Below are 12,010 nucleotides of genomic sequence, written 5' to 3'. Positions count from 1 at the left end.
CTTTGTGTATGTCCCTATACACTGTATAACAGTGGTGTGATATATCAATCACATACATACAGCTGTATAGAGGGACATAAAGCACTGTGACAAATCAGGCCAGCCTTTATTTATTTAATTTCCAAGCAAAATGACCATAGAGAACATGCGGTTTACAGTGTTACAGATGCAATGCACATGAGTGAGTGCATAAATGTATGACAGAGTGAGAAAGTCAGTTTGTGTCAGTGTGTTATAAGCCTGGCGCCTTGCATCCATATGCAACTATTTTCTTTAATACAGTTCAAAAGAGAATATAGGAAGGTCCCTGTGAGCTCCAATGACCATACAGTAACACTTTGTAGTTCTGTAATTACAGACTAGTTCAACGGTTTCTTTTCATACTTTGTTACCCTTTTTTCACCCTGCTTTTCAATGGTTAGGACCCACACAGGACCACAACACAGGAGTGACACTGCAGGGTTTAATAACTCCAGCAGCAACTGCTGTGTCTGATCCACTCATGTTTACAGGGTGAAATGGAGATAAGAAAGTATGCGAAGAAACAGCTGGATTACAATGTGTAGTAGAACTACAAAGTGCTCCTGTGTGGTCAGTGTAGCTGATAAAATGAACAGTGAGTGTAGCGTAGGAGTTCTTAATCCACTGATCGTTCAGTGTATTGTACATGTTTGCTTATTCAAGTAGCGTATTTTAGTATATTTTACATATACATGTTTATGTATCACATTGCCCACATGGAGAACCCCTCTGTTACTCTGTGTGGGATTCCCAGCCTGAGACGCATTAAGCCTCCACTTTTCCTCACAGTGTCTCCGGGAGTGAAAGTGTACATCGACCCGTTCACTTACGAAGACCCCAATGAGGCGGTGCACGAGTTCGCCCGCGAGATCGACATTTCCTGCGTGAAGATCGAGGAAGTCATCGGAGCAGGTGAGCAAAGCCATTTCACGCTGGAGAGGGTGCTCGGCCAGGCTTGAGCCTAAAGAGCAAACACCACTCTGTCTGACCATCACAGATCAGACGTCAGAGAAAAACACATTGAATCAGAGTGGACACTGATAGGGTTTTTAGCTCCAGCCATGCTCGCACAGAAGAGGGAAGCTGCAGATGTCAGTCCAGAACATGGGCAAACTAGACCATATTAGAAAGGACATTTTAGACCTTTTTTATTCAAATATCTGTATTTTTAAGCTAGAGATCCTACTCGTCTATTTAAGTTTTTAAAAGAATAATACAGAAATAAAGTTGAAATCAATAGCACCATCTAGTGGACAAACATCAGCCTGCTAAATGTGAGTGAGTGAGTGAATAAGCGAGTTACTATCAGATACACAGTGTTTGTCACATCTTAAATGGAAAGTGTTTGAAGTATTGTGTTATAATTTGCCTCGCTATCTTTTATATATCAGAGAACCAGGACAAACATCTGTCTTAACGACATAAACCAGAGTAGAACAAAATGCACAAAATATGGATGAAATACATCTCCAGAAGTACAAACAAAGACATCTACAGAAGTACAGCTTGTACTTGAACTAACTGACAGCATGCTGCTTGCCTTCTTCATCTTTCTCTCTTTCTTTTATGCCTGTGCTTGTTCATCCCCCCCTTCTGCCTCCTTCTCATTCCTTCACTTTTTCTTTTTTCATTTTCCCCCTCAAATTTCCTCTTTTGGGACCAAACTTAAGGGCCCAACCCCAGATCTCCCACCATCCTCAAACTGCTTTCCCCTCCCTCTCCATTGCCGGCTCCCAGACGCCTCTCTCGCCCCTTCTCTCCCTCCGTCCCCTGCCTGTACAACCCCTGAACTTTCCCTCCATTCCATTCCTTTTCTTGACTTTACGCCACACCTTCCATTGCAAAATGACATGGATCTTCGTCAGTTTTTTGGCCCTCAGCTCAATCGGTATTCCTCCTACCCCTTCCCAAAAATACCCTTCCCTCACTCTCCTCCTCCTCCTACTCCACTGCCCTCCTCCCTCTCTCCGTCTTCCTGGCCCTCCCCATCCCCTACTCCAGGAGAGTTCGGGGAGGTATGTCGTGGCAGGCTGAAGCAGCCCGGTCGGAAAGAGATGACAGTGGCCATCAAGACGCTGAAAGCAGGCTACACCGAGAGGCAGAGGAGGGATTTCTTGGCTGAGGCGAGTATCATGGGCCAGTTTGACCACCCCAACGTCATCCACCTGGAAGGAGTTCTAACCAGGAGCTGCCCAGTGCTCATTGTCACTGAGTTCATGGAGAATGGGGCTTTGGATTCATTCCTCAGGGTAAGGGCCTTCTGGTTTGTAATTTGCCTGATGAGAGCTTATTAGAATTAGAATCACTTTATTGGCCACTGTGCTTTCACACAGAGGAATTTGTTCTCCTCATTTTAACCCAATCCGTGCACTGAAACACACATTTACACACACGCTACTGAACACTAGGGGGGAGTGAGCACACATGCCGGGAGCAGTGGGTAGCCCTAGCCATGGCACCAAGGAGCAGTTGGGGGTTAGGTGCCTTGTTCAAGGGCATTTCAGTCAGGATCAAACCGGCAACAAGCCCAGTTTCGTTGTCACCAGGCGTTAGCTACATGAGCATCTTAGCTCCAGGGCAAAATTAAAAGAAGCTAATTTTAGATGCCAAACTTTTGATTGATGATTGATTTGCTTGTGCGAAAGTAGGGAAAAATTTCACCCTTACCTTCCATTTCTGGATAAACCTTACCATGAAAAACGAGTCATACATCACTCACTAGATGCTCCTGATAAATCTGATGGTCCTTGTTCTGACCAAGGTGAACTTGTTAACACCTCTCCACACACACACACAAATATAAGCTGCTGCATTTGTGATTGTTCAAAAAATAACCTCGGTTCACTTCGCTTTAGCTTCTCTTCAGCCTGTGGCTTCTCTGAAGGCTGTGGTCATCACAGAAATAGACTCAGCAGACCTCAGGATCACCTCTGTGCTGAGCTGCGGTTCTGAAACACAGATGGAACGTGTATAACCCCGCAGTCAACCCGGCCTCTTTGTTAAAGACTAGGACTGAAGAGATTAAGGCATCCCTGGCACACAGCACATGAGTCAACCTTCAGCTCCTTCTCTCGCCATCCCTCCAGTCATCTCCTAACAGAAAGGCATGTACCCTCGTAGGCTCGGGACACATAATGCACTCGTTTCCATGTGCCCACCAACACAAGCGTCTACATGAATCATCAGTCGGATGGGAGAAAAACAACCTTGACAAGCTCGCCGCTGACTCTTTATCTTGTGCAACTGCAACACGTGCGAGTGGTTCATGATCTGATGATGTTCTCCTCCTGCTCCGAGGCTCATCGTGAATCATGTGGCATTCGGAGAGTAGATGGGATTGAGGATCCGGGTCTTGGAGGCCGAGACCTCGCTGCCATTTTGGACTAAGCATGGTAGAGTGTACACCTTCTGCAGAGGCTCGCTGCTCAGCTGTCGTTCCTGCATCGGAAACAAAAGAGCTTCTGAACAGAAGGGATATCATTACATTATGCATGCAAGGATTAACAGGCAGGAAGTATTCTGCCCAGGAGCTTAGCTACTACTGAGATGAGCGAGTTTGCACATCATAATATTACAGTTCAGTTATCTTAAAATAGATTAAACTATGCCATGAGGGCAGTCGAACAGAACTGTCAGGCAGATTAATCTGATTCTCATGTGGGTCCAGGACTAGCTGTGTATCTGTGAATGTTGATCAGGCCTCATCTTCGTGTTTCCTGTTCCAGCTGAATGACGGCAGGTTCACGGTGACTCAGCTGGTGGGGATGCTAAGGGGCATCGCTGCTGGGATGAAGTACCTCTCAGACATGAACTACGTCCACCGCGATCTGGCCGCCCGCAACGTCCTTGTCAACAGTAACCTGGTTTGCAAGGTGTCCGACTTCGGCCTCTCCCGATTCTTAGACGACAACTCATCTGACCCCACATACACCAGCTCCCTGGTGAGTTGACATTGATTGTGAAGGTACTCCATTGCTAGCTTGTAGGATTTATCATGGTTCTTTGAAGAAAAGAAAATTCTAGGTGTGTCTTGTCTTCAGCGATAGAGCCTGAAGGGCAAAACATGCAAATCAGTCAAAGTTAGGATTGGGCCTGGCCAGGACTTGAATGGGAGACCTCTTCCTGCTGGTAGTGCTGTGTGTAGGGCCCACAGGAAGTGTTGTCCTTGTGGTCTGTGTGAATCCCAATGTCTGAGTGTGATGACAGGGACATCGTACTGAACAAATGCCGCTGTCTTTTGGATGAGACGGAGGTCCTGATTCTCTAAGGTCATAAAAGATCCTGGGGTTTCTCTGTGTTGTTACTTCAATGTCTGGCAAAATCTGCCACATTTTTGCCTTGTAAAGGCCACCACTTCAACTACAGTAACTTTGTCACCGTGAGGGGACTTGCAAGGATTGGCTGCGATTGCATTGTAATGTAGTGGACACAGCACATTGGTGGAGGATGAGGCAACTCCATAATTTCCTAAATAATGTGAAGCGGGTTGAGGGTCACAAAAAGCAATGTAAGAGAGGAACTATCATTCGTTGTAGATTTTTAATTTAAAACTGCTCCACAGCCAGTACAGCAGATCTGTCTCTCCCGGTGCTTCAGTGACAGAAACGTGATTTGACTCTACAGTGACATTTTTTGCGTCAATTCAAGCAATATTGAGAAACTAGCAATGTGTAGGATATATTTGCAGACTACATAGCCTGAAAAAACACAAGAAATAAAGCACAAGAAAGATGCTGGATATGGGTTGTGAAACAGGCACCTGCTATACCCTTTGAATTAGAGCTAGCCTGGCGTTTTTATGAGATTAGCCTATTTTTTGGGGGCTAGTAATAGACTGAGCTGGTGGAGACTTGAGGTTGCAGGCAGCTAGCTTCCTGCCACTTTGCCTGCTACTTGTGTCTTCAGCTGAAATCAATGAACACAGTGAGAAAACCCTGGGGAGGGAAGCCCATGAGAAAGCGCTCAGTCTCGGCTCTAATTAGGCATCTGCGGACTGCTGGCTGGTTTGAAGTTGGTGCCTGAGTCAAATGGCTTATATGGTGTGTGGGTGTGTGTGTGTCTCTCTCTCTCTCTCTCTCTCTCTCTCTCTTCTCTCTCTCTCTCTCACACACGTTCTCTGTCTCTCTCTCACTCTCTCTGTCTCTCTCTCTCTCATTCTTCCTCTGTCCTTTTCACACAGGGTGGCAAAATCCCGATCCGCTGGACTGCCCCCGAAGCTATCGCCTTCCGTAAGTTCACCTCGGCCAGCGATGTGTGGAGTTACGGCATCGTTATGTGGGAGGTGATGTCCTTCGGAGAGCGGCCCTACTGGGATATGAGCAACCAAGATGTAAGCAAGCTCTCATCAGCCAGCAACACTGTTAAGCTCAGACTTTTCCATGCCTGTGTTATCTTTCTTTTCCACAAATGTACAGTATGAGCAAGCTATGTCCTGTAAAGACGAACAAAAGAAGTTCCTGATTAATTTACTTATTCATACAGACACACTGAGACCTGGGGCTTATTTTAGAGGGGTATTGTACGTCTTATTTACATTCATATATATACAAATATATTCCTACCACCATTAATTAAATCACAATATAAATCTGCAGCCAGTTGTAGAAAATAATAGTTACAATAATAACAACTCTACAATAATCACTTCTACACCAGTGCTTCCCAATGCTGGACCTCGCTGTCCAGCATATATTTGTATTCTCTCCTTGCTCCCAAACAAACATGACCAACCTGATCCGCTCATATTATACAAAACATTCTCACCTGGAGTAGATACCTGTTCACGCAGGAAATCACGAGAACATGCAGGACAGGTGGGAACACCAAGCCCAGAGCTGTATCCCAATTATGAATTTAATTCTAATTCTAACTAGTGTTTGAGTGCGTATGATATGTAGCATAGTTACAGGTGTCCAGGTAATGATGGTGGACACTATTTTTCCACAATCCAACGGAATACGGAAAGGGATGAGTTTTTTAACATCACTACATAGTGCAATTCACTGATTATAAAACATACTACTACACTCAGACAGGGACAAGAAGCTCATATTGAATATAAATGGTTTCGTTATGTGGCATACAGTACACTATTTTATTGCAGGAATTGTTAATTTATGGCCTACACTGTGCACTACACAGGGAGATATTTGAGGTTCAGCCTTTGAAAAAATGTCAGACAGGTTTTCAACTGCAGCTTGAGATGACATGCGTTGTCATAGCAACAGTTTATTGTGTAATACCCTGCCAAACTCACACAGTTAAGGTTAGTACATAGTATATACTGTATAGAATTAGTGTGTAGTACACAATAGCCCAGGACTGAAAAACTGTGTCCTAGACAACACAGAGATCAGATGGGAACACAAGTACTACGCCTCGTGCTTCTCTTAGCACATTTATAGCATTTGGCATAGAGACGCTGTCGTCTTGAGTAGTGTGGTTGCCTAGCCTAGGAACTGAACCCCAGTCTGCCAAATGTGTCTCCTCACGAGTTTTAATGTAGATCTCAGTAAAGACTTACCTGGCTCAGAGATGCTGAGATACAAACACTCGTGCATATCTGCAGTTGTCTCATGCCTCCATTTTTTATGAAGCTGTTTCTCCAGAGAACTTTTAGGAGAGACTCGTGAACCATCAACGAGCTATGAAACATCCCTGTGAGGTTTAGAGGGATATGGGCTAAACCCAGATGTTCAGATCTCGAATCAGTGTCACTCAGCACCCATTGTGGAAGAATCTATCTTGCCGCAAAGCACTATCTCTCTCTCGTATCAGCCTGAAAATGCTAACGTGGCTAACAGTGAGGGGAAATCTCCTGGGGGCTAGTCAGCATGATCTCATTTACATAACACTAACTGGCCCCCGCTAGCAGAGTTGGCATTTCTGGGCGAAGCGCTCCCTTCCAGCTCTCTGTGCTCTGGAGTTAGTCGGGCTGGCACAATTAGAGACAAGGAAAGTCGCAGAACAGTGTTGATTTAAAACATTAGAATGTCTTTTCATGGTTTTTTATTTTTCTTTGAGTTAAAGTTTGAAATTACTTGAGTCTTAAGGCTGAATGCACACACCACAAAGTTATTAATGGCCACATCAGAAAATGTTTCTTTTCAAACCAAGTGTTGTTTCCAAAATCTGTCCCCAAAGCCCTCAACACCACATAATTTGGCACATTTTCTGCTCCAACCCCACTCACTATACACAGCGGGACTGGTTAGAGAATCTTTTAGTGCTCTCCTCCAAGCATGTTGAGCTCTAATGACATGTTGGCAGCTGTTCAAAATGCTGTGCCACTTCACATGCATCAGATAAACCTCATGCTAGCACTCACCCTCCCAGTTTGGCAGGATTGTGTGTATGGAGGATGGTGCTATGCCACCGGCTATGCTAAGCGGTTACAGTAAACAACACTAGCAGCCTTCTCATTTGTGTGTGTGTGTTTTTGTGTATCGGTACCATAGGTGATGAACGCAGTGGAGCAGGACTACAGACTGCCTCCTCCGATGGACTGTCCAGCCGTGCTGCACCAGCTGATGCTGGAGTGCTGGGTGAAGGAGCGTAACGCCCGGCCGCGTTTCGCCCAAATCGTCAGCACACTGGACAAACTCCTGCGCAACACAGCCAGCCTCAAAGTGCTGACCTCTGCACACTCAGGGTGAGCCTCCAATCACTTGCCCTCGCCTCTGCACATGGATACATCCTCTTTCACTGACCACAAAGCCCAGCAGAGCCACTGACCACAAGCTTTATGACTAAGGCTTTATGTAACGCACTCCCATATTTAGGCCTTATCTTTAAAGGCCAGCTTGTTCTTTACACTCACTCGCTGTAGAAGAGAAAACGGCAGCTTCACATCAGTGTAGGCAGAAAAACGATAAGTGAATTTCTCAAAATACAACCCAAGATATAACCAAGAGTCTTAGCAAGGTGACACTGTACACATATGTGAACAATATGCCGTATTAAAAGGCCAGTCCGGCCTAAAATCTGAGGGTTTTTACACATTACAGTAGATCATTTATTCATCATTTATAAGGCTACCAGACACAGACACAATCATTATTATACATTAATCCGAGCTGCTGCTGTGAGTCGGATTAAAACCAAATGTGACCTCTGCTGTAGCTGTTGATTTTACAGATGGAGAGTTTGTGCTGAGTGTCTACATTTCTCTGCAACTCTCTTTAGCCAATCAGAGCAAGATTTTCATGTTTAGTCCCTAATCTGCTCGATTTGAACCACAATAGGGCAGGTCATAAAAATGTACCCAGGTCCAGTTACCAAGTTCCAAATTTGTTTAATGGAAAAGCAAAAAAGCAAGGTAGTGTAGTGTTATGTATTATTTGGACTGGTCCAAACTGTGTTTCTGTCTTGTGACAGAAAATGAATGAAGGAATGAATGTAGTATTCTAAAGCACAGCTTTATATACAGGGCGTCTCACACATTTTTGTTTTGCATGTTCCCTTAACAACAGTGCAGAGTTTGCATGAAATATGTCATACAGTCACTGAGAATCCCTGTGGTGCCAATCAGTCCTGATTGCCAGCATAGCTACTGAGCTATTGGCTAAAATACTATCAATGTAGCATTACCATACCTAACATTGAGCTTTGAACAAAGTTATATAGAAAACAGTGGGTTTCCACACAACATGACGACCAGATCTGAGAAAAGAAGCTAAGACAGATAGATTGCTACCTTGCTAACTTTAACTTTTAGCTTGTTGTTTACTCATCTCAGGAGGGAGATTTGTAATTTGAGTAATCCACTATTAAGATATTTAGCTTATTAGCAACAACAGTCCACCTTAAAGCAGTTGTAGTCCCTCCCACATTCAAGACGCATCATCAGAAGGTGATTTACTAGTCTTTAAACTCAATAATCAAAAGGTTGGCCTGTTTACAACACATGAAGCTATGTTCTAGTTTTTCAATTTAACAATAATATCTTTTTAAGGCATTTGTATTATATACGTGGAAAACAGGTCTGTAGAATCAAAGAAATCACACTCTACTTCTACGACAAGTTGGCGAAAGTTCTGTGCCGTGGATGTATTAAACCTGAAACTCAATTTCCCTGTTTTTCCTGCGACTGAACAATAAAGAAGAGCTCTCACCCACTTGATCCTCAGATAAAACAGCTCTGCTGATAGGCTCACAAACAGCTCTGAGAAGTGTTCAATAAAAACACAAAGCTGACAAAAAAATTGAACTGGAGAGCATCGTTTGGCAGGCAATCGCCCAACAACTTGGCAAACCAAATGCTGGGGCTTTTATCTGCCGTTGTCAATATCTGGAGTAGACCGTTCTTCTTTGTACACTTGTCAAAGCCGGGTGTGTCCAGGAACAATGCCTTATCTTCCTCTGCTTTTGGCAAAATGTGACTATAGTATTCTCATCTTCACTGGAACTGCTGTCATTCTCCATTTTGCAGGGTTTCTGATGTAATATCATTGCTCTTATTCTTGGAATAAAGGAATCTTTTTTTTTTCGGAAAGCGGACACTCTCTAGTGTTTCATCATCTGTTAAAGAGACACCGTGGCCAGAAAGAAAATTTGAAGCATCGCTACATCTGTCGTACGCGTCTCCTCGCCTCCTGCAGTGTTGTCTTGCCGCAGCACTCTTTGAGATTTCCCAGTTTAAAGACTAGAAATAAAAAAAGCTATCTGATGTATCTTGAAGTGGGGAGGAACTTTTGAAAAGCTACAACTGCTTTGGGGTGTATTCTTAGGGGGCTGAGATATTTTTTTCCCCACTAGCTGTGGAATGCAGAAAGAGGCCAGGAATATGTTTTTACTAGAGAAAACATCCTGTAGTGTACCTCTCTTAAAATCCTCATTTAAACTGAGGGAGTCTGAGGACATGACTGAAGTTATAGCAAAGTAGCTGTCATTCAAAATCCAAGGTAAATACTGGCTGCTTGCTTGGGTCCATGTATTAGCTTAGCTCAGATGCTAGGCTAGCAGGCTAGTCGAGATTGGTTGACATTGCAGGGATTTTCAGAAAGATGTCTGAGGTATTTTTGTTATGAGTCTTGTTTTACCCATATGAGAAATGGCACATTCTAGGGGAGGAGCCATGGCCGGGTGGTTAGGGAACTGGGCGTGTTGCCTGTTCGATCCCCAGAGCCGGCAGGTCATGGATGAAGTGCCCTTGAGCAAGACACCTAACCCCACAACTGTTCCCAGGGAGCTGTGGCTAGCGCTGTGTGCTCACTGCTCCCTAGTGTTCACTAGTGTGTGTGTGTAAATGTGTGTTTCACTGCACGGATTGGGTTAAATGCAGAGAACAAATTAGCAACAGGATCAGAAGAGACTATCCAGTTCTTTTTGTTTGTCCTGAGCAATCGTTTGTAAATTTGTAAATATCCAAACTGTTGGTCTGTGAATGAAAAGGGAAAATGATTTCTTGTGCTGCCCATGATGGTGTACCCCATCCAACTGCACATTAATGTGTTGTTGCAGCACGCTAGTGGAAAAGGAACCAGGTGCCAGACAGTGAGTAGTGTAGTGTAGAACAGTGTAGGTACCACACAGTGTGTGTTAAGCTAGCAGGTGAAACTAGCCTGGCCTTGTATTTTACAGCTGCCTGAGCTGGGTCCTTTAGCACAATGCAGTTTTCACTACTTGAATCTTTGAAAAATAACACACAAACAAACACACACACTCAGCCTGACCTTGCGTTTTCTAACAGCGACACTGTAAGCCTCAGGCGCCGGGTTCAAGCAGCATAGTGTTTGGTTTGTTTTTGTTCCAGTGGGTGCTGCTGGTGGGTGGACGTGAGGGTGGGTGGTGTCTGGTCATATTCCGGGTGATGGAGGGAGCCTAATAAAGGAGACGGGGGAGAAGCTAAGAGAGAGCAACGGCTTTAATTAGCTCTTTAATGAGCTTTTTAATGCAGCGTCTGAAAAGGGCTGCTGAGCGTGAGGTGGCACACGCATGACGGAGTGTGTCTGTGCGTGCCTGTGTGTGTGTGCGTGCGTCTAAGTGTGTGTGAGGTGCATGCTGATGGCCTGCCTATGATTCAGTTATGCTAGCATTTGTATGCGAGGGATGTCCTTTGCTATGCCATTGATGTGCCATGATCCGATCTCCAGAGCCTGCAGCTGCATATGTGAGAACGTGTCGCCGGTAGCGACTCCTTTCAAGTGTAAATGTATTGATTGAAATTGGGGAAGAGCAGCAATTTCAGAACTGGTCAAATGGCTCTTCTGGTTGAAGCAACACCACTGAGACTGGGATATCTCCCTGTGTTAAACAAAACGTGCTTATTATACACAGTATGGTTTAATGCTTGCTGGATTTCTAGATTTTGAAAAAGAGAGAAACGTGGACGGAAAATAACGAACATTAAACAGGGATTGGAAACACTTTGTTTCTGGAAACTCAGCCCAGCAGATGGATGTGGAAATGTATGCCATGGTGAAGTGTTTCACTGTTTCTAGCAGGAACTGTAGATTTGTAATCACTGATCATGTGGAGGATCAGGAGGTACAGCAGGTAGTGTCGCAGTCACACAGCTCCAGGGACCTGGAGGTTGTGGGTTCGATTCCCACTCTGGGTGACTGTCTGTGAGTTGGTGTGTTCTCCCTGTGCCCACGTGGGTTTCCTCCGGGTGCTCCGGTTTCCTCCCACAGTCCAAAAACACACACACTCAAAAGTATCCGTATGTGTCTGTGTTGCCCTGTGAAGGACTGGCGCCCCCTCCAGGGTGTATTTCCGAACATTAAACAGGGATTGGAAACACTTTGTTTCTGGAAACTCAGCCCAGCAGATGGATGTGGAAATGTATGCCATGGTGAAGTGTTTCACTGGAATCATTGGGAGTGTGGCCCAATGATTCCAGGTAGGCTCTGGACCCACCGCGACCCTGAACTGGATAAGTGGTTACAGATAATGAATGAATAATAAACAACAATGCTGAAGTTGGCTTTATACTACCATATTGTGTAACGCCAGTACATGGTACAGCAGTTACATTCTAGCACCAATC

General features: G+C 44.6%; 1 protein-coding gene across 1 annotated transcript in view; it reads left to right on the top strand.

Moving 5' to 3' along the window:
• The window catches only part of ephb3a (eph receptor B3a), a 40,860-nt gene that overhangs the window by 26,227 nt on the left and 2,623 nt on the right, over window positions 1–12,010 (top strand). Inside the window, exons 11-15 of the mRNA XM_066680557.1 lie at window positions 811–933; window positions 2,023–2,270; window positions 3,747–3,962; window positions 5,201–5,350; window positions 7,479–7,672. Coding sequence (XP_066536654.1) covers window positions 811–933; window positions 2,023–2,270; window positions 3,747–3,962; window positions 5,201–5,350; window positions 7,479–7,672 — 931 coding nt within the window. The remainder of the gene's footprint in view (window positions 1–810; window positions 934–2,022; window positions 2,271–3,746; window positions 3,963–5,200; window positions 5,351–7,478; window positions 7,673–12,010) is intronic.

Source organism: Hoplias malabaricus, chromosome 9 (genome assembly GCF_029633855.1).
Source record: "Hoplias malabaricus isolate fHopMal1 chromosome 9, fHopMal1.hap1, whole genome shotgun sequence".
Lineage (NCBI taxonomy): Eukaryota > Metazoa > Chordata > Actinopteri > Characiformes > Erythrinidae > Hoplias > Hoplias malabaricus.
Note: the sequence above shows the minus strand (reverse complement) of the source record. Positions and strands in the feature narration are given on the sequence as shown.